This window comes from Eulemur rufifrons, chromosome 20 (genome assembly GCF_041146395.1).
Source record: "Eulemur rufifrons isolate Redbay chromosome 20, OSU_ERuf_1, whole genome shotgun sequence".
NCBI classification, from domain to species: domain Eukaryota; kingdom Metazoa; phylum Chordata; class Mammalia; order Primates; family Lemuridae; genus Eulemur; species Eulemur rufifrons.
The window spans coordinates 35,920,479-35,942,638 of NC_091002.1; the positions used below are offsets into that span (position 1 = coordinate 35,920,479).

Here is a 22,160-nt window from a genome sequence, read left to right on the forward strand (position 1 = left end):
TATACCATTTAATTTCAGTGGGAAGGTTGGTCCAATAGCCTAGTAATCTAGCCTTTCACTACTAGAAATAAAAGTCTTCTCCTCTCCTCTGCACCTGGTGGTTGTACTGGTGGTGAGCGGAGGTGGGGGTCAGAACTGCTAGGCTAGCCTGGTCCTACCGTGGATTCTAATCAATCACCCTTCCCTTTTGCCCCTGTGTACTTTCCCTTTGTTCCTGAGTCCACTAATACATCTTTTCTAGCAGTAGTCTCTTTTGTACATTTTCGGCAAAAGTTTCTTCTTTCAATTCATTTCCATCTCTTATTCTGTCTCTTAGTTATTCTTCATGATTTACTTTTCATTACAACAAATCTTACTTGTTTTCAGAATGGATGAGGTTTTTTGTTTTTTTAATTTCTCAATCAGGGAAGCTGCAGGGTATACATCACTTTATCCATCTTGGAATATTCTTTTCAATCCCAGCACTGTGACCTTGGTTCCAAGTCCATGGGGACGGGCTTAAAGAAGTCTTAAGAACCATTTTTTTATTGCCTACCATATTTCATCGGCTGATAAACTATACAAATAAGTCTAGATGATTACAGTTAATAAAGGGAAGAATCCATCAAAATTATAAAATCAACAAAAAACTGATAAAATGCCACTGTTGGAGTTTATGTAATCATCATACTGCCAAAACAACTGGTTGAAAAGCAAATAATTCAATCAATCACCTGGAACTTTGTTCTATATGAAGGCAAACATATGTATACTACACTTAAAAATATTTAGATGATTGATTGAATTTTCTAGCTTTCCTCTGGCTGTTTGGTAGTATGTAGAAACTGCCTGAGGCAAGGAAATATGAGACAAATACCCAGAGCAGTTCTTTGGAGAATACAGACTTAGGAGAACAAAGGGATAATATGGAGTGAAAACACTAGATTCCCATTAGAGGATTTAAGTCTTACCATACTGTCTACTTCAGGGCTTTTAAATATCTATAAATTTATAATAATAAAAATGTTTACATGATCCTATTTCGCAAATTTTAATGTTACATGGATATTAATTAGTATTGAATTTTACAAGTGTTTTGAGCATCTCCTAAGTGTCAAGTTCTGCAATGAGCTATAGGAGCTATTAATATACGAGGCAAGTAAGACACAATCTCTGTATTCAGGTAGTTGACAATCTGGTGAGGAAGTTGAAAACTAACTCAATTATGAGATCCTGATGCACAGGAAGAGAAAGGCATAATGGCTCTAAGGAAGAGGTTGGGAAACTTTCGTCGGTTTTTTTTGTTTGTTTGTTTTGTTTTTTTATGAAGTAGACCTTGAGAAGGACCTTCAAACATGAATAGAATGTTACGCTGGAGATTTACGGTGGTGATGGGGTAGAAGAGGGGATGCTAGTGCATCCCTGAAGACAGATCATCTGCAGAACAGATTGAAAAAGATACGGAGGGGAGAATTAGTTAGGTATACTGAGTGCTAACAGTTTGAATGGGTTGAAATAAAGTTATGTGTGTAGCTAAGACAAAATGGAAAGGAAGCTGGGATCTAATTTCATAGGATGTTGACTACTGGACAAGATATTAGAACTTTATTCTGAGGCCAGGAGTGGTGGCTCACACCTGTAATCCCAGCATTTTTGGAGGCCGAGGCTGGAGGATAGATTGAGACCAGCCTGGGCAACATAGTGAGACCTTGTCTCTACAAAAAAAAACACAACAAAACAAAACAAAAACAACCACAAAAGGAAAATTAGCAGGGCATGTGGCACATGACTGTAGTCCCAGCTACTCAGGAGACTGGAGTAGGAGAATTGCTTGAGCCCAGGGGTTTGAGGTTGCAGTGAGTTATGATTGTGCTACTGCACTCCAGCCTAGGCAATAGAGTAAGACTCTGTCTCAGAAACAAACAAAAATCATATGGATTACAGTCTATTTGAAAAAAAAAGAACTTTATTCTGTGTAAAGTGGTTGTTTGAACAGGCAAAAACCATGATTATATCTGGAGTATAGGAATATTATTTCTGTCAGTAGTGTATTGCAGATAAGACAGAGGAGAGTTGGAAGTACAATAGTGTAGTCAAAGATACTAAAATGAGATTTTAATTTGAGACAGTAAAAATGCATAGATAGGAGAAGCACTGAGGATGTAGAATTGATAGGATTTGGTGAAGGAATAAAGGAATGAATAAATGTAAAAGATTAGGAGACTCTGTGTCCAGAAGTGGCTTTGCAGAATGACACTGGGAAGCAATTTCACCGTGCTTGGCCTCAGTCTTACTATCTGTAAAAACATTGAATTAGATGATACTTAAGGAATTAGAACTGCATGGTCACACAATTTTGAGGGTTTGTACTTGAGAACTAGAGGAGCAGGGAGAGATAATTGATGCCATTAAATAAATAAACATTAACAATGTCTGGATACTTTCTGGACAGCCCTTGTATATCTTATACTACCTTAAATCAGCAGCTGGATTGGTATGGTGAATAGAGAAAAAGTGTTTTATTAGTTTTCCTCCCATTTTTCTAAATCATACACCTGGGATGGGCTGCTCATTCTTTCCACCATCTTCAACTGTTCTATTCTGAGGATTTACCAAAAGGGAAAAATAATCTTAATTTTTAGAATTTTCCTTAGGTAAATATAAAGTGAGGGACAGTCACATAGTTATGACCACCCCTCAATATTTTTATATAGGTAAAATCAAATACAATACATATCAGGTGAAAAAATGCATAAAAAGGCAATATGCAAGCTTGCAAGGTATACTTGGGTGAAAAAAGGTAGACGTGTCTGTTTTGCTGTGAGAACTAGAGGAACAGGGAGAGAAAAAAAGTGAGTTTAAGAGCTGATTTTAAGTATGACTCTTAGGTCTTTTAGTACTTTAGCTTGTCTTTACAAGCTTTAGCTTGTAAAGCAATGTCTTCTCCCCCACTTACTACTTTTCTGGGTCTCTGTACACATGTGATCAATAGATGATCCATTGAAAACTCAAGTCTGACTCTGCAAAGTGCCATAATCCAGGAAGAGCTCTGTAATCATCATCACTGTCCCTACTTTCTCTCCTTTTGTTCACTTCTACCAATTGAAATCAGGTTTTTATCTTGCTTCTCTACTAAAACTACCCTGGAAACACAAAGACCTCCCAGCTATTAAATTCAGTGGCCACTTGTTGACCCTTTCTTTTCTTTCCCCTTCTCTCTGGCATTGTGCACTACTGGCTCTTCCCATCTTCTCGGCACTCTCTCACATTGGACTTCTGTGACACTATTCTCTCCAGCTTTGTTACCCATCTATTCCTCTCAGTCCCCACTGCTATTGCTATAGTTTGAGTCGTCATTGTTTCTGGTTTAGCCATTTAATAGTCTTCCGGTTACATTGCCACCAGAGTTATATAGCTAAAATCCATCCACCATTCCACTGCCAAAATAATTTTTCTTTCTTTGTTGTTGTTGTTGTTGGGTTTTTTGGCTAAAGGACATGGAACCTCTTGAACCTATTTTTTTTTTTTGCTATTAAATCTTTTATTGCTTTATTATTATTTTTAATTGACACAATAATGTATGCATTTATGGGACAGGGTGATTTTTGATAGGTATATACAATGTGTAATGATCAAATCAGGATAATTAGCATAACCATCACCTCAAATACTCATCATTTCTTTGGGTTGGGAATATTCAAAATCTGCTCTTCTAGCTACTTGAAAATATACAATAAATTGTTCATTATAGTCATCTATAGAACACAAGGACTTATTCCTCCTATTTTGCTGTACTTGTATTTGTTAACCAACCTTTGGCAATACCCCTAACCCCCGACCCTTCTCCACCGCTAGTAATCACTATTTTATTCTCAAAGTCATTTTTCTAAGCCATTATTCTATTCATGTTCTTCAATGAGTAAACCCTTAAATGACTCCCTATTGCTTGCAGGATAGAGCCCAAACTTCATAGACTGTCACACAAAGTCTCTGCCTACCACTCCAGTTTCATCAGTTGCTATATTCTTTCTTATATTCAATAACACAGCAAACTGATATGTTTATTTATAGATCATGCTCTTTTATTCCTCTGGGTCTTTGCTCCCTTTATCTGGTCTGAAATGTTCTTGTTCCCCCTTGCCTGTTTGGTGAACACTCGCTAATCTTTCAAGATTCAATTTATGCCATTTCCTTTATGAAACCTCTCTGACCACTCCACACTCTAGCAGAATTGGTCTCTCCCTCATTTGTATACTACAGTACCCTGTAAATACTTCTATTGTGATGTCTATGACAGTTTACAATTTATTTACTTTTGCGTTTCTCTTTGAGACTCTAAGCTGCTCAGGGATAAGGACTGTGTCTTAAACATTCTTGTATCCCCAATACTCCTGGCACATAGCTTTCATTAAATTTTCTTTTTATCCATACAATGAAGTGGCCTTTAGGATAGTCACACATTTGGGAAAGCATCACTACAATTAATTTTAGAACATTTTCATTACCCTGAAAGAAATCTTTTACTCTTTAGCTATAATCTCTCCGATTTCTTCATACCTCCCAGCTTTAGGCAACCAGTAATCTACTTTCAGTCTGTGTATTCTGGACATTACATACATATGAAATCACATAATATGTAGCCTTTTGTGTCTACCTGCTTTTGCTTACCATAGCATTTTCAAGGTACATCCATATTGCACTTTTCTTTTTTTTTGCTGAATAATATTCCATTGTATGGATATACTACATTTTATTTATCTGCTCATCAGCTGATGGACATTTGAGTTATTTACACTTTTTGGCTATTATGAATAATGCTTCCATACAAGTTTTTGTATGGAAATATGTTTTCAATTCTCTTGGATATATACCTAGGAGTGGAACTGTTGGATCTTATAGTAACTCTATGTTTAACCTGTGAGGAATCACCAGACTGTTTTTCAAAATGTTGCATAATTTTTTAAAAATTGGGGTGAAATTCATAAAATTTTCCATTTTAAAAGGTATAATTAAGTACCATTTAGTACATTCACAATGTTGTGCAATCACCACCTCGCTCTAGTTTCGTAACTTCTCGATCACCCCAGAAGGACACTCTATACCTATTAAATTATCACCTCCCACTCTGTCCTTCCCCACCCCTGGCAACTGCTAATCTGTTTTCTGTCTCTATGGATTTGCCTGTTTTGGATATTTCATATAATAGGAATCATGCAACATGCAGCCTTTTGTCTAGTTCTTTCACGTCACATAATGTTTTTGAGGTTCGTTCAAATTGTAGCATGTATCAGTATTTCATTCTGTTTTATGGCTGAGTAATATTCCACTGTATTTATATACCATAACTTGTTTACCTACTCATTTGTTGATTGACATTTGGGTTGTTTCCACCTTTAATCAATAATGAGTAATGGTTCTATAAACGTTTGCATGCAAATTTCTGTGTAAATGTATGTTTTCATGTCTCTCGGGTATATACCTAGTAGTGGAATTAATGGATTATGTTGTAAATCTATATTTAGCTTTTTGAGGAACTACCACACTGTTTTCCACAGTGGCTGTACCATTTTATAATATATTCTCACCAGCAGTGTATGACAGTTTCTGTTTCTCCACATCCTTGCTAAAATTTGATAATTTTCCATTTTTTATTATAGCCATCCTAATGGGTGTGATGTTATATCTCATTGATGTTTTTGTTTGCATTTCCTTAATGACCAATGATGTTGAACGTTTTTCATGTGCTTGGCCATTTGTTCATTTTCCCTGGAGAAATGTCTATTTAATTTCTTTGCCCATTTTTTAATTGAGTTGTTTGTCATTCTGTTGATGACTTGTAAGAGTTCTTCATATTTTCTGTATACTGGATTCTCATTGGATATATGAGTTGCAAAAATCTTCTTTCATTCTGTAGGTTGTCTTTTCAGTTTCTTGATGATGTCCTTTGAAGCACAGGAGTTTTTAATTTTGATATCCATGTTATCTTTTTTTTTTTTTTTTTGGTTGTGCTTTTGGTGGCATATCTAAGAAATCATTGCTTAATAGAAGGTCAGGAAGATTTATGCTTACATTTTCTTATAAGAGTTTTAAAGCTTAAGCTACTATATTTAGATATTTGATTCATTTTGAATTAATTTGTGTATATTGCATGAGGTAGGGGTCCAAATTCATTCTTTTGCATATGGCTATCCAGTTGTCCCAGCACCACTTGTTGGAAAGATTATTCCCCTTCCCATTGAGTTGTCATGGCACCCTTGCCAAAGAACAATCAACCATAAATGTGAGCATTTATTTGTAAATTGTCAGTTGTATCCATTGATCTATATGTCTATTCTCAAACCAGTACTACACTGTCTTGATTACTGTAGCTTTGTAGTAAGTTTTGAAATCGTGAAGTATGAGTCCTCCAATTTTTTTCTTTTTTTTTTTCAAGAACATTTATTTCCATGTAAATTGTAGTATCAGTTTGTCAATTTCTAAAAAGAAGTCAGCTGAGGTTTTGAGAGAGATTATGTTGAATCTGTAGATCAATTTGGAGAGTACTGCCATCTTACCAATATTAAGTTTTCGGAACCATGAAAATGGGAAATATTTTCATTTATTGAAATCTTTAACTTCTTTCAATAACTTTTGTGGTTTTCAGAGAATGAGTTTTGTGCTTCTTTTGTAAAGTGTATTCCTACGTACTTCATTTTCTGATACAATTATAAATAAAATTGCTTTCTTCATTTCATTTTTGGTTTGCTCATTGAAACAGAATTGATTTTTATACATTAATCTTTTATCCTACAGCCTTGCTGAGCTCTTTTATTAGTTCTAATAGTTTTGTAGTAGATTCCTTAGGATTTTCTGTACACAAGACCATGTCATCTGTGAACAGAGATAGTTTTATTTCTTCCTTTCCAATCTTGATTTCTTCTATTTCTTTTTCTTGTCTAATTGCCATGACTAGATCTTCCAGCATAATGTTAAATAGATATGACAACAGTGGCCACCCTTGTCTTATTCTTGATGTTAGGGGGACAGCATTCAGTCTTTTCACCATTAAATATAGTAGCTGTGGGTTTTTTGAGAATACTTTTTATTAGTTGAGGAAGTTTCCTTCTATTCCTAGTTCACTGCATGTTTTTTATCACACAGGATGTTGAATTTTGTCAAATGCTTTTTCTACATTGATTGGGATGATCATGTGGCCTTTGTCTTTTATTATATTGATATGATGTGTTATACTGATTAATTTTTAGATGATAAAGCAACCTGACATTCCTGGGTTAAATCCAAGTGAATATTCCTTAAATTGAATTCATTGTTAGCAAATTATATGAGGATTGGGTAAAAATTAACTCAAGAAATGGTCAAAGAAACAAAACTGAAAAATAATTTGCATTTTCAGATAGCAACTACTAAAGAAACATTGAAAATAGAATTATTATTGTGTAAAGATTTAAAAAGAATATAAGTTTATAGCACTTTCCCACTCCTTGAATCTTATACTTTTCCTTTAAAGTCCCGGAACTAGACCTTCATGATATTCTAGATTTAATAACACTTAACAACCTGTCCTAAATATCCTTATTTTATAAAAATTACTGTAATGCTTTCCTCATAGATTTGTTTTCTCTCTCTCTCTCTCTCTCTCTCTCTCTCACACACACACACATCTGTCCCAAGCATTGTCCCAACTGAGAGTATCATTACTATCTATCCTTATTGGATATTTTTAAGTACTTGTATAAAAATGGTGCTAATTGGGAATATAGTGAAGTTACTTCTGATTTTCTACTTAGTCTCTGCCCTTAGTGCTGTTAGAGCAAAGAGCAAAGACCCTCATAAAGAACCATAAGGACAGAAAAACTTACTTTTAATTGTGACCCCAAGAATTATTAGTATCTCTATTAGCAGGGACAAGGGCTTCATCTTCTAAGCAGCTTCTCTTCAAGGTAACACAGGCAGAACTAGGTGGCTGGCCCAAGAGCTTCCTCTTCTCAGGTCTGTGGGGGGTCAAGTTGCTAAGCAACCATTTCCTTATTCTTGGGCCAATGAGCTGCCAGGAAGTTCCTTTCAAGCTGGAATGAAGGCAGCAGCTGTAGAGAACAGGCTGTGGGAAGGAACCATATCTAGTCTGCTGTTCCTCTGGCTAGAGATAAGGGGTAGGCTTGAAATAAGTAGGGGTTGCTCTCTGATTCAAAAGGAAGAGGCCAGAACTTTAACGTGTATATGTCCACACTAATGTGTAACTGTGTTCACAGTTGCTAGAAGTTCTTAATTTTATGTTACCTCTAGAGGTGCAAGCTATACCTACGTAAAAAGACAATTAAGTACATGAGCTGACCTGACATCATCCCTTAATCTAATATCTCTAGGCCATGAAGGACAAAAAACATATGATTCAAGGCTACTTTGTTCCCAATCTGGATGAAATTCTTTATCCTCTGTTCCATTTAGGAACTGCTAAGGATTTCCTAGGACAAAGGCAAAAAAGATTATTTAAAAACACCTTCTTTACCACTTCAAACAATATGAACATTTCACAAGTAAGTACCCTCAAAGTTTCCAGAAATCAAAATGAGTATTTAGGAAAAAGCCTGAAAATATTAAGAATATCCAAAGAATAAAGCTAGCTGAGAAATAGTGACTAAAATATATCCAACTTTTACAGTATGTCCAGGTAATTACTTCAGAAATAGAATTTTATGGTCCTGAATTTATAGGTTTAATCTCTTTCTTAGCTTCCCATTGCTATGGTAACAAATTACCATGAAATTAGGGTTAAAACAACAGAAATTTATTCTTTTACCATTCTGGAGATCAGAAATCCAAAATGATCCTTACACAGGGCTAAAATCAAGGACAGGGTTAATTCCTTCTGGAAATTCTGGGTAGGAATCTATCCTTTGCCCAGAATTTTCTAGCTTCTAGTGGCTGCCAGCATCCCTTGACTTGTGATCACATTATTCAAACCTCTGCTCAGTCATCACTTCCCATCTCCTCCTATGTAGTTTAATCTTTCTCTGTCTCCCTCTTATAAGAACATTTATGATTACATTTAGGGCCCACCAACATAATCCAGGATAATCTCCCCTTGTCAAGATTCTTAATCTCATCTGCAAAGTCCCCTTTTCCATATAAGGTAACATTCACAGGCTTCAGGGATTAGGATCTGGGTATTTTGGGGACCATTATTCAGTCTACCACAGTCTCTAATGTCTTTTCCTTTCACCAAGGAATTTCAAAATGGAACTTTCCTAACTTCTATGCTTCTTAAAATTGCCTAAATAGAATTTATTTAAATTGTTTCGAATATCATCCATTAAACATTCTCCCAATAATCTATTTCTCAGTCCCCATTTGGATCCAGAATTATCAGCAGTTTTCAGCATATATTCTTGCCTTCTGCTTTGACTGAAATTGAGGCCCTTTGACCCATGTTCATTTGACTTTATTTAAAAATTTCTTTGAATCTCCACCCATTCATTCTTTTTCTAATTTATCCCAAAAGATGAAATGCCCTTCCTGTATTCTAAGCCCAAGTCTTCTCTAACTTTTGATGCTATCCACTAATACTTTCTCTAGTATTTCAGTCTATCTAACATACCTTTCTTTTCCCCTGTTTTTTTTTTTTTTTTAATTTTGGTGTCAATCATTTTTTGTCACTATTCTTCTCCATAATTTTTTTTTCTTTTTGAGACAGTGTCTCGCTCTGTTGCCCGGGCTAGAGTGAGTGCTGTGGCGTCAGCCTAGCTCACAGCAACCTCAAACTCCTGGGCTCAAGCGATCCTACTGCCTCAGCCTCCCGAGTAGCTGGGACTACAGGCATGCACCACCATGCCTGGCTAATTTTTTCTATATATATTTTTAGTTGGCCAGATCATTTCTTTCTATTTTTAGTAGAGACGGGGTCTCACTCTTGCTCAGGCTGGTCTCGAACTCCTGAGCTCAAGCCATCTGCCCACCTCGGCCTCCCAGAGTGCTAGGATTACAGGCGTGAGCCACCGCGCCCGGCCTCTTCTCCATAATTTAAACACTCATTTCATCTCTCCTAGAAAAACTTTCCCTTGACTCTGGTATCCTTTCAACTAGTATCCCCTTTATTCTTCCTTTAGCCCCTAAACAGCTCAAAAGAATAGTCCACAATCATTGCTTCTGGCTTGTTGTCTCAAACTGATTCTTCAACTGCTTGTTTTTATTTTCACTAATTTACATAGACTATAGATACAATTATCTTTTATCAGTTTTCATCTTACTTGATCTCTGTGAGACATCTGTCATTTTGTACCACAATTGCTTTCTTGAAAATATATCACTGGTTTTTCTGAATATTGAATTATAATTATTTTTTTTTGCCCTCTTAAACAAACTTCTCATTCTTCTATCACTCTTATTCATTCATATATGAATAGCTACTATATGCTAATGATGAATTGTAACACTCTGTGAAGCATTCACTAATTTCACTTGTTAATTCCTTTTTTAGTCTTCACATTAAAATTAGGGCCTCCCCAAGGTAATTCCTTTTGTTCACATGTGTTTTTCCTTAATTTGGCAACATCTTTATATGGATGCTTACTTAACATTAATTTACATTTTTTTATTCAGTCAATAAATATTTATGGAGAGCCCATTATGTGCTAGGTATTATATCATTCTCTGGGGATGGTGAACAAAAAGGCATATTTCCTGTCTTTGGGGAGTTTATAAGAGTGAAAGTAGATATTAATAATCACAAAAAATGTATAATTATAAACTGTCAAAGTGCTTTAAATAAAAATGAACATTGTGGAACATAAGGGGAAACTGAGGGTAAAGGTTGGGAGGGGTCAGAGTTAAGGAAGGGTTTACTAGGGAGTAATGTTTAAACTGAAATCTGAAGAATGAGAATATTCCCAGGTATAGCAACAAACATGTTAAAAGGCTATATGGTGAGAACAAGGTGTGCTCAAGAAAACGCAAACCTCTATGGCTTGATAAGGCTGGAACCAGAGATTGGGGGGTGATGCTGGCGGTAGAGCATGGTATAAGACATGGCTCCATTCTTAATGACTTAATTGTTGTAAGAAGACAGTATTAGTGAGCTTAGGCTGCCATACCAAAATACTATAGACTGGATGGCTTAAACAACAGAAAATTTCTCACACTTCTGGAGGCTGGATCTGAGATCAGGGTGCCAGCGTAGTCAGATTCTGGTGAGGGCTTTCTTCCTGGCTTGCACAGGGCTGCTTTCTCTCCATATTCTCACATGGCAGGGAAAGGTGGGGGAGAGAGGGATTGCCCTCTTCTAATGGAGTCACAGTCCTACCAGTCCCATCCTTATGATCTCATTTAACCTTACTTACCTTCTAAAGAATGTATCTCCAGATTTAGTCACGTTGGAGGTTTGAATTTTGGGGGGGACACAATTTGGTCCATTAAAAGATCACCCGGAAGTCATGAAATGATTTACAACAGTGAGATGACATGATCACATTTGACAAGATAACTCTAGATGCAGTATAGAGAATGGACGGAAGAGGTACAAAAGTGGACATGAAGGCCAGTTAAGAAGTTTTTGCAGTAGTTCAGTTAAATTCAGACTGAGTTTACTGCGGTGCTCTTGGGATGTAAAGGAGTTCCAGACTTATACAGGAGATAAAACTAAACAGTATAGCAATTCATTTGATATGAGAGTGAAGTTATAAGAGGTACTAGGGATGGTGCTTAGGTATCTAGATTGACACCAACTGAATGAGTGATGGAGCCATTCAAAAAAATAGGAAAAACTAGAAGAATACCAAGTGTGGGGGAAGGATCATGAGCTCATGAGTTTGGTACATTTCAGGTACTTTTGAGACATTAAATATTTAACACTTTTGAATGATAATGGTATTTCATCAGAGTGATTAGTACTAAATGCTGAAACAAATGTCATCTAAATACCAGTGTCTTAACATAATAAAAGTTCCAGTTCTTTGAGTTGACATGATAAAAGGCATAATTAATAGTGTAATGTTCCCAAGAAAGCATAGGTGGAAGGACTGGTGCTAGGCTGGAGTGTAAACAGCTTCCCTGTTGAAGGGAAGGTGCCTAATATGATGCACTTTCCTGCAGACACCTTGCATTTAGTATTTCTAAATAAGAACTCAGTATCTTTCCCACATAATCTACAACTGTTCCTGTATTGCCTAATATTATTAATATTGCTATTCCCCTCCTTAATCATCCCATGAAACCCTCATCTTCTTTTCTTCCTCACTTTTCTCCCCAAATCTATTCTATTACCAATTTTTATTGATTCTATCTTGGTAATGTCTCTTGAATCAAAGCCCTCCTTCTACTTCCATTGCCAATAAATGAGTGCATATTTTTACTACTAGCTCAAATGATACTTCTTGAAGCCTTCTTTCTCCCAGCTAAATAAATTTTTACATATCTCACAGGACTAAAAGAAAAAAAGCAGAGATAATAAAAATTATCTTACTATGTTATGAATCATCCTTATTAGAGTGTCCTATTACTCAAAACATTCCATTCTTTATAATTCTTAGTGGGCCTCCCCCTCTTCTTCCTTTTCCCTTTTATTATTCTAAAGAAATATGTTCCAGGCCAGGCGCAGGGTGGCTCACACCTGAAACCCTAGCACTTTGGCTAGGAAGGATCACTTGAGGCCAGGACTTCCACACCAGCCTGAGCAACATAGCAAGACCTAGAGACTCCCTCCCTACAAAAATAGAAAAATTAGCCAGGCGGTGGTGGTGGGCAGCTGCAGTTGCACTTACTCCAGAGGATGAGGCAGGAGGATCAATTGAGCCCATGAGTTTGAGGTTGCAGTGAGCTATGATGATGCCACTCACTGCATTCTAGCCAGGGCAACAGAGCAAGATCTTGTCTCAAAAAAAAAAAAAAATGTGTTCCACATAATTATTTGCCTAATACATATAACACAGCAACTGAATTGCCAAATAAATGTGGATTTACCGCATCCATTAGGTCAGCCTTGTAGATGGTCTGATATTTAGAAATGCAATAAATTTAGCATCTATTTGGATTTGCTTTGATGTAAGACTTCTGTTTCCAATATTACATTTTGGTTGTCCACAACTTCCTGGTTCTAAAAACTCTTGAGCAGCCCGTAATGCCAATGAAATTTGTATTTTTTTACAAGTTTGAGGAACCGCTTGCATACGGTCTGGAACCACTTCTCAATACTTTCACTTCTTGTGGTCTAATTTATCTGCCTACCAAGAGAAAAGCTTCAGATTATCTGGTAAAATACGCCCAGACGGGTAGTTAGAGCGAGTACGGACAATTCGTGTTGACGCACGGTCTCCTTTCACTTGCACATCCTCCAGTCCCGGAGGCAGCTGTTCACCGGCTTGCTCCCGTGTCACCTGGCGCACCTACAGACCACGCCCTAAGGTCCTCCCAGCGCTGCGAGGCCGGCTGGAAGCGCGGGACACCTCCTTTCCCTCCTAGGCGTCAGCCCCATGCCCCGCCCCCGTCAAGAGGCATCTCCAGCCCCCTCGCACCCTGGCTCCACCCCCTCCAGCTCCCCAACGTCTTCGGCGCCGGGCCCGAGCCTGCGCCTGCGCGTGCGCCCTGGGGCCAAAGTCGGGGCGCGCCGTGGCTAGAACGCGGAGAGCGGCGGGCGGTGCAGCCAATGGGAGACGGCGCTGCTTAGCGGCTGGGAGGCGGGGCCTGCGCGGGTGTTAGGTTAGCGCGAGGCGTGACCTAGTCGACAGGCTCTGGGGTGCTGCTGTGGCGGCGGCCGCCGGGCTGAGGCGGGTGGGAGCTGGAGCCGAGCGCAGGCTGAGAGAGGAGATCGGCGACTGGAGAGCGGCGAGCGGCGCGGGACGCGGAACCTCTTTCACTTTTTCCCTCCCGATTGCCCCCTCCCAGCCCTCCCACTCCACACACACCCTGTTTGCCCGTGAGCCTGGGGAACTTGCAGCTTAAAGCCAGCCACCCCCACGGCAACATGTACCCTAGCAACAAGAAGAAAAAGGTGTGGAGAGAGGAGAAAGGTAACTGGCCCGTCGAGTCCTGGGGTGCGGGGGATGTGTGGTGGGGGCGGGGGTCAAGCTGTGTGTGTCGCGGCGCCCTCCGCCCGAGCTCCCTCCTCGCGCCCTCCCGGCCGGTGCCGCCTCCCTCCGGTGTCCGTGTGTGCACAGGCGCGCGCACACCGGCGTGCACGCGCCGCCCCCGGGCACCTGCAGCTCGCGCACGTGTGGGCGCACGCCCCTCTCTGCCACCCTCCGCGCCCGGTCACCTTCTCCCTAGGCGGGGCTGCCTTCGCCTGTTTCGCGGCGTGGAGCCCCGCGCAGCAGCCCCGGGCGCGGCACAAGTTTCTGTGAACCCCAGCTGGGACTTCGGCACTCCCAGCTAGGGTGTCCCGCGCCAGTGGGCACTCAGGCTACAGCTGCTGCTGCGACCCCTGCACCCTATTCCTTTCCCACCAAACTGGCTAAGTGTCCTCATTTTCGGGGTGTTTACCCCTTTTCTGGGTCACCCTTCTTCGCCGCCGCAGTGAATTTTGAAACCTGGAACTCCAGGGGAAACCTAAAACGAGCGTTTTGTCCGCGAGGATAAGTGACTTCAGAGGAGTCTGAATGGGTTTTTCTCCCAACAGTGTATTTCTCTATATTCTGTCCCCATTGATGGTCTGAAGTTGCTCAAAGTACGACTGTGTGACTAATGTCACTCTGTGAATGAACCCATCCCTGAATTTTGTGCATATCAAGGTTCATCCAAATAGGCTAGATTGACAGTGGCACTGATTGCTTTAAGAAACAGAAGTTTGCGATCCAGACCCCCGTCCCCATCATCTCTCACTCTCTTCCCCTCTACCTCCTCCTCCTCCTCCACCCCATCACAGTTAGATTCTATTCTGATGTAAAACTTGACTGGCATCCCCCCCCTTCCTTTTCATCCCTCTTCTTTCATTCTTTAGCTTTTTACAGAAATGTATAGCAAAAAGTACTTGGATTGCTAGTGTTAAGATACACAAAACCTGTATATCAAAGGTGAGGTCCAGTGAGGGTAATGCACCCTTGTACTGAATATCCCATCTTATTTACAGAAGAAGGATAAAAGGATGACTAGGTTGAAAGTTGATTTCCTTGATAATAGGTCTTTAAAACCTGTAGATTTTTATTGCAAATCCTGGCCTTCATGAACATGAAGACCAAACAGTGGAGGAAAGAAAGGGAATTAATGTGGGAAAAAATCCTCTATATTGGGCCTACTTCCAACAATGCATGAGGAAAGAGATGAGGGAATTTTTATTTTCAAATTAACTGCAGGATGATTTAACATAATATAACTGAACAACATAATTAAAATGGTCTTTAAAATATTAAAAGATTAGCTTATATGTGATTTGATTATATTTTTAATGGTTATGGGCATATAGAGAGCTAACAATTCTAGTTTCACAAAACAAGTGCTGTTGAGAGAATAATAGCCTGATGTATAAAGTAGTGTACGAGAATTTTGCTTGGTCTTTGCAGTAGCAGTTACTTTAGTTTCAACACACTGTCAGCAAGCATTCACCTTGTGAGCATTGAAAAATCATTTATGCCCATTTTTATTGATGGTCTTGAAGTGTTAGCTTTGTATTATTGATGATAATGAGAGCAAAATAGTGGAAGACATAACCATTGTTTTCAGTACCAGGAATCATTCATGAAATTATAGTGAGTACTTAAGAACTATTTTTTCTGGCATAGTAGAAGAACAATGTTCCTAAAGTAACAGTGTTATAATGGTTCCTTCATTTAACATCTACACAGTTGGACTGTTTACAGCAGGCATTTTAGAATCCTTTTTTAATGTCTATTTTTTCCTTCTGTTTCTTCTAATGGGGAAAATATAAGCACATTAATATTTTCTAAATAAAGAAGCAAATGCACAATTAAAGAAGACAATTAACAAAGTAATTATTCAAAACTAAGCTATATTCTCTTATCCAAAACTAGTTATTTGTGCATGGAGTTTAATTTTAAAGGAAAAAGTTACTATGATTATGATTTGAAAACTTTACTGAATGTCTGTGTTTTATCAAGATGTCTATTTTTGGGATATTTAAATATAAAATATATTAGCAAGGAAGAGCTAAGGACTTCTGGTACAGTAGTTAGTATTAGAGAAGCTGATGGGATGCGTGACCTTTTTCCTTTCATCCCACTGGAGACCTGATGGTATAGTATTTTTATAGCTGTCCTTTAAATCTGAAGGAAGACTTACTCATCTCAGTGAAATGTCAAGGTATTCCATAAACGTATTTTTAACTCAGTATACCACCTAATAAGTAGGTCTGTCTGCTTATATGCTTGGTTCACAGAAAAAGGATTCATTGTAAAGTAAAGCATTCTTTAAAGAAAAGTTTTATGTAATGCCAAAAAAACTGCATATATGTCTGTGGCCTTCGGTATGTTTCGTTGTTTAAACAAATAAGGAATTCTTAAGTCCCCATATGTTAAGTAAACATTATTGATTTAATATTTTGAGCCCTAATTAAGAACCACTTATGTGCATTTTCATTATGTGTATTGCAACTTAATCTCATTGTTTTATTTTATTGTTTTGCACTTAATCTTGTTTTTATTCTAAGTGTTCACACTTAGAGGCCAGGTTGCTTTCCTATATGTTATCTTTGACATTTAAAGAACCTATACGTTGCTTCATAGTGTCTTTTTAATCTGCTCAGTAATATTGTAATAATTCCATATTTGTGATCTGAGTTTTTATAGTAGTGCTTTGTCAAGTGCTAGTCATCTCCTTTTTCTGCTTTTGTACGATAATTCCAAATTTACCATTCTCTTCAAGCTTCCTAGTCCACTTAAGACCTGATCCCCCTTTACTAAACAGGTGACATTGTCTTTTTAATTCATGGAGAAAATAAATGCCATATAATGTGAACAGCCCTAACTTCTTCCATAATCTCATTGGTCTTTTCCTTTACATGTCCTTTTGGCTTTTTTCCTGTCAGAGAGGAAGCACTTTTCTTCCTCATTTCTAAGATTAACCTCTCTGCTTGTTCTCTTTATCCCATCTCCTGTATTCTTTGAGATCTTGTGCCATCATTTATTCACTCTTGGGTATGTTTAATTTCTTGGTGTCTTTGGGTTCCTCTCCACTGCTTATGACAGTGCTCAAGTCTGATCCACCTAAAGTAACTTTTCTTCCACAGGGCTTTACCTTGGAGTTTCTTTTATCACTTTCCTTTTTTCACTTAGTCCCTCATAGTGTCCAGATTTTAGTTATATTCTAATGAAACTAATGTTCTTAAAGTAATTTAGTAGTAACAATGATGATGGTATTAATAGTAGAATAGTTATTATTTTAAGCCTTGTTTATGTGCACAGCACTATTCTTAGTACCTTACATGGGTTATCTCACTTAATTCTCACAACAGCCCCATGAGGTAGGAAACTGGATGAGGTAGTGTATTGTGGGGTCAAGAGCTTTGAACACCAGTTGCCTGGGTTTGAATCCTACTTATATTGCTTAACTAGCTGTGGGACCTAGGTAAGTTATTAGACCTCTTTGCCTTAGTTTCCTTATCTGTAAGTTGGAAATAGTACCTACCTACTTACCTCAAAGGGCAACTGAAACATAAAGAGATTAACTGACCCAATATCACACAGATTTGCATAATGATGTAGATTAGAACCCAAATGGTTCTGTTAAACTACTTTGCTATCTTTTCAGTGCTGTTGGTGACTCAGTTGATGAGGCCCATGGTGATAACTAAGTTTTATTTCATTGTTCTCCTATTTGTGCCTACTTCCTAAATGTTGTTTTTTTGAGGTTTGATCCTCTGCCTTCTTTCCTTCCTCCCTCCCTTCTTCTTTCCTCTAGGACAGAAGTTTAAGTTATAATTTCTACAATCTCTAGGCTAGACTAGTCTTCTGAGTTCCAGATCCTTGATTTCAAGTTCTTGATCTCTCATAGGCATCTTAACTCAATTTTTTGACAACTGAGTAACATGATTTGAATATTTCATCTCTGATTGAAATATATATAGTTTTTTCTTCTAACGTGGCTGAAGAAAAGCTAGTTCTAGGAGTGGGAAAAATGGTTCTCCATTTCTTGTTCACTTGTGCTTACATTAATACTTCTACAGTTTATTTCTGTGAAAGAATCTTTTCAAGTGATTATTTTATGAGAATTAGATTACCTTAAACTAGATGTTATGCTTAAATCCATTCATCTAAACTATGATACCTTGTAATGTGCTGAAAGAGAATTGAAGACTATGAGAATACCACTGTCAATCTCTCTACATTGTGGAGTCCTATGGTGAAGTATATGATATATGACAGCAGACATACAGACTGAGGATGCAAGTGTCAGTTTATGTATTGACTATTAGTAAATATTTCTTTAGATTAAAAATAAATATAAATGGAATTTCTTACATTTTTTTCTGCATTCTAGTGGACCATTGTGGGTACCTTCTGGGATATGCATAATCTTATAGTGGTCTACTTTGCAGGATAAAGGTTAAACTGCCCAGCATGGCATAAAAGTCCCTGTACAATTTTGTTTTGCCTTATGTTTCCAGCTACTTTTCACTTATGTGCCCACTCCTCTTCTCATGCCATATCTTGTAGCTTCATTAAACTATAGTATTCATATCTCCTTTATTTGCATTGTTCTGTTAGTCTGAAATGTCCTTACTTTTTACCTCTTCATGGCAAAATTCTGCCTATCCTTCATGAACCAGCATACATATCACCTTTCTTGAGGAGCTTTTTCTGAGAATATAGTATAGTATAGTGGCTTATACCATAGGCTGGAGTCTCTGACTAATGGGGATATCTGTATGTATTTTAAGCTCGGCTTACTATTTGAAAAGTCTTTTGCTTTGGGCAAGCTACTTAACTTTGCTGTGCTTCATTTTCCTATGTGCAAAAGTGGGATAATAATACCATCAATTTTATGAGTTATTGGGAAGGTGTTTTCAATGAGATTATACATGTGAAATACCTGACACATTCTTTATAAAAAAAATTCTTTATAAATGACACCCACTATTATTAATTCTAAGATGCAATTCTTTTTTTATATTTTAATCTTATAATCAAGATGTATACTTAATGCTCCACAAAGTTATCATTAAATTGAAAGTGCACTTTTATTGTTGATGACATCGTAGAATTGAGAACATATCTTGGTGGATACCTTTTTGTGCTGTCATTATTTGTACATACCTGTCTTAGCATTTTATATTTATTTTTATTTATTTTTATATTTATATAGATGTTATTTTCTATCTTATCCATTTCCTCTTTTGTCCTGTGAACAAGGTTAAGGATCACCTTTGTACCTGCAGTGTGTAAACATATTGCCTGGCACATAGTGGACTGTCAGTAGATGTTGGTTGAAAGAATAAATGAATTTACTTATTTTTTGGACTATCACAAGAGAGTCTTTTTCATCAGGCTTTGATTTTTTTTCCCCCTGCTAATATGGAGTTTAACATCTTTTAACACTCAAATATAGAGTCATTGGATTTGCCTTTTGCTATTCCTCAGGACTGTATTAAGACTTTGGTTAGTTTAATGTAGATAATATTTAAAGTATAAAATAATTCATGTACGTAAAAGTTAAATACAAATGGAGATTCTGCTTTTATTTTGCAAGAACGTTTACTGAAGATGACCTTAGAAGAGAGACGTAAAGAATACCTAAGGGACTATGTTCCCCTGAACACCATTCTGTCATGGAAGGAGGAGATGAAGGGCAAGAGCCAAAATGATGGTAAGTTTCTCAGAATGTTTATTAGGTAGATACTGTTCCCATTTATTTGTGACTCCTACAGGCCAGTTGTTGACAGAAATGAATAACTGGCATTCGTAAAGAGATGACATTTTTACTGTTTTGCTATTTGAAATTATTGCTTGGTTGTCATTTAATTGTTTTTAATAATCATATGTTTTTTTAAATTTAGAAATATATATTAACATAATTTGTGTTCTGAAATATACTACCCTTATAATATGATATTTTTTTACAGGTCCTTTGTGTTTGTTTGTTTTTACTATTCTGCAACAGTTCTTGGAGCAAATGCTGTTAGCGATTTGCTGCTTTGGTGGTGTGGCATTTTGAGTTTGCTTTGATTAGGTTCATTTTATAATGGATTTCTTTAAGTTATTTTGAGGATTGGATATAGTTTAAAGAGAGGATATTAGGAAGATAGAGAAAAACCAAGTAATATTTCTCATCATTTTAGAGAAAAATATATATTTTGTATAGCATGATATTACGTCTACATGTAAAGTATTTGCATGACAAAATTTACTCTCTCAAAGTCTTTATGATTTAAGAGTCAAGATTGTGTTAGACTATAAGTGAAGTTTTCAGGATTAAAAGGGTACCTGAAAAAGTTTCTAAAAACAACATAATGGATTTAATGGATGTTTAATGTGCTTACTTCTGAATACACATTGGTGTTAATGATCTGAATGTGAAGTTTAGTCAAATGGTACTTTTTAGGCCACTTAACAGTTGAGAAAGAAAGGACTTTTTTATGAAGTGAATTTGGAACATACCAATTTCACAAGTTGTGGTCTTAGACTGATGGAACTATACGGGGTATTTTGGGCCCAGAAAATGAAGACTAGCATGGAATGCCTATGAACAAAATCTTTGAGGAACAGCAGCCAAATCAGTATTTGGTATCTGTGTAGAAAACACATTTACTTGAGGGTTTGAACTTCAGACAGAACTTTGTTTTTCTAGAAAGGCAAAGCATGTGCAATTAGGAGTGAAAAATAGTGTGGGTTCTTTTAGACTTTATGCTGCCTGGAAACGTGACTTTGGGTAAGTGGGGTAGTGGCTCTACCCCAAGTTCTAATGGGGTCAGTCATTGGACAAGCAGATTGGGATGTGCACACCTGACCTGCCTGCCCAGTGTCTTCAGTAAATGCATGTTCTTTTAATAATGGTCTAATAATCACATCATTGAGAGGGAAGGGAGTTTTGTGTAATGAAAAGAATAGAGGGCTTGAAATCAGGGGGACAGAGTTCTGGGCCTTGTCTGACCTAGGACTATGGGCCTCTTCATGTTTGGGTCTCAGTAATTTCTTCTTTTGTTTATAAGCAACCTAGTATTGAATACTTCAGCTCCAGTTTTTTTTTTTTTTAATAATGGCTACAGGTTGAGTATTTTGGATTTTTGATTTTTTGGATTTTGAAATATTTGCATTATACTTACCTATTTAGCATCTTTAATCTGAAAATCTGAAATCCAAAATGCTCCAATGAGTATTTCTTTTGAGCATCACGTTGTTGCTCAAAAAGTTTCAGATTTTGAAGCATTTTGGATTTCAAATGTTTGGATTAGGGCCATTCAACCTGTAGTAAATAGGTCCCCCAAATCAGAAAAGATACATTGAATAACACCTGACATGGTTATTCTCTAACAAATTGCTGTATATTTAATCCTGCCTCTCAGTATGAGCTTTATAAGTGGTTTACAACTGCTCTATGTATTTCTTTTTTTCCCACTCATGTTTTTTTAAACTTGAAAGTCCTCCCTGGGGAACTGGGTGATGTGATCAAAATTCTATTTTTATTATACAGTGCTTTATTTTTTCTGCCTAATACCTAAAATGTTATTTACTCCTCTCTTTTGTGATGTAAAATAGTGACTGGCCTCTTTTTCATGAAATGGAATGGTTCATTTTCTAAGTAACATTTGTTAATTTCTATACATAATACACATCTTTCATATATACTTCTTGTGTTACCTATTCATTGTTCAGTTACAATAAAATATTAGTCAAGAGAGTTTTAATATTTTAACAGTTTAAAAGATCCTTTAAAAATATAAATTTACAAAAAAATGATAGAGGACCACTGTACATATTTGAAATATTTAAGTCATTGCTTATAAATGTACATATGTATAAGTAGGTATTGATATTTGTAATAGTTTAATTTTTTAAATATGAGATTTCAAACTAAGTACTAAAAGAAATCTATTTATAATTCCTTGTCATTTAGTTCCTAGTTATAGGAAATGAACAATATTTATTGGGCTAGGATAATATACCAATTTTAAATTTAATAGTTTATCATTACTTGTGTTTATATAGAAGGCCATTTTGGCTTTAATATCTGTGATTACATGAAAAGTTCTTGAGTGGTTGTTTTTAATTTTTTTCTAACTTTGCTCAGATTTCTTTTACTTTATGCTT

At 37.0% G+C, this 22,160-nt stretch overlaps 2 protein-coding genes across 6 annotated transcripts in view; one reads left to right on the plus strand and one right to left on the minus strand.

The window, feature by feature from the left end:
- Window positions 1-7,969, minus strand: part of SEL1L2 (SEL1L2 adaptor subunit of SYVN1 ubiquitin ligase) — a 99,568-nt gene extending 91,599 nt beyond the window's left edge. For both annotated transcript variants that reach the window (XM_069496118.1, XM_069496117.1), the window contains exon 1: window positions 7,839-7,969. In XM_069496118.1, coding sequence (XP_069352219.1) covers window positions 7,839-7,896 — 58 coding nt within the window. In that variant the 5' untranslated portion in view covers window positions 7,897-7,969. The remainder of the gene's footprint in view (window positions 1-7,838) is intronic.
- Window positions 7,970-13,689: 5,720 nt separating this feature from the next.
- Window positions 13,690-22,160, plus strand: part of MACROD2 (mono-ADP ribosylhydrolase 2) — a 1,707,340-nt gene continuing 1,698,869 nt past the window's right edge. For 3 of the 4 annotated variants that reach the window (XM_069495843.1, XM_069495844.1, XM_069495845.1), the window contains exons 1-2: window positions 13,690-13,976; window positions 19,603-19,719. In XM_069495843.1, coding sequence (XP_069351944.1) covers window positions 13,931-13,976; window positions 19,603-19,719 — 163 coding nt within the window. In that variant the 5' untranslated portion in view covers window positions 13,690-13,930. The remainder of the gene's footprint in view (window positions 13,977-19,602; window positions 19,720-22,160) is intronic. The other variant, XM_069495842.1, reaches the window with a different exon arrangement.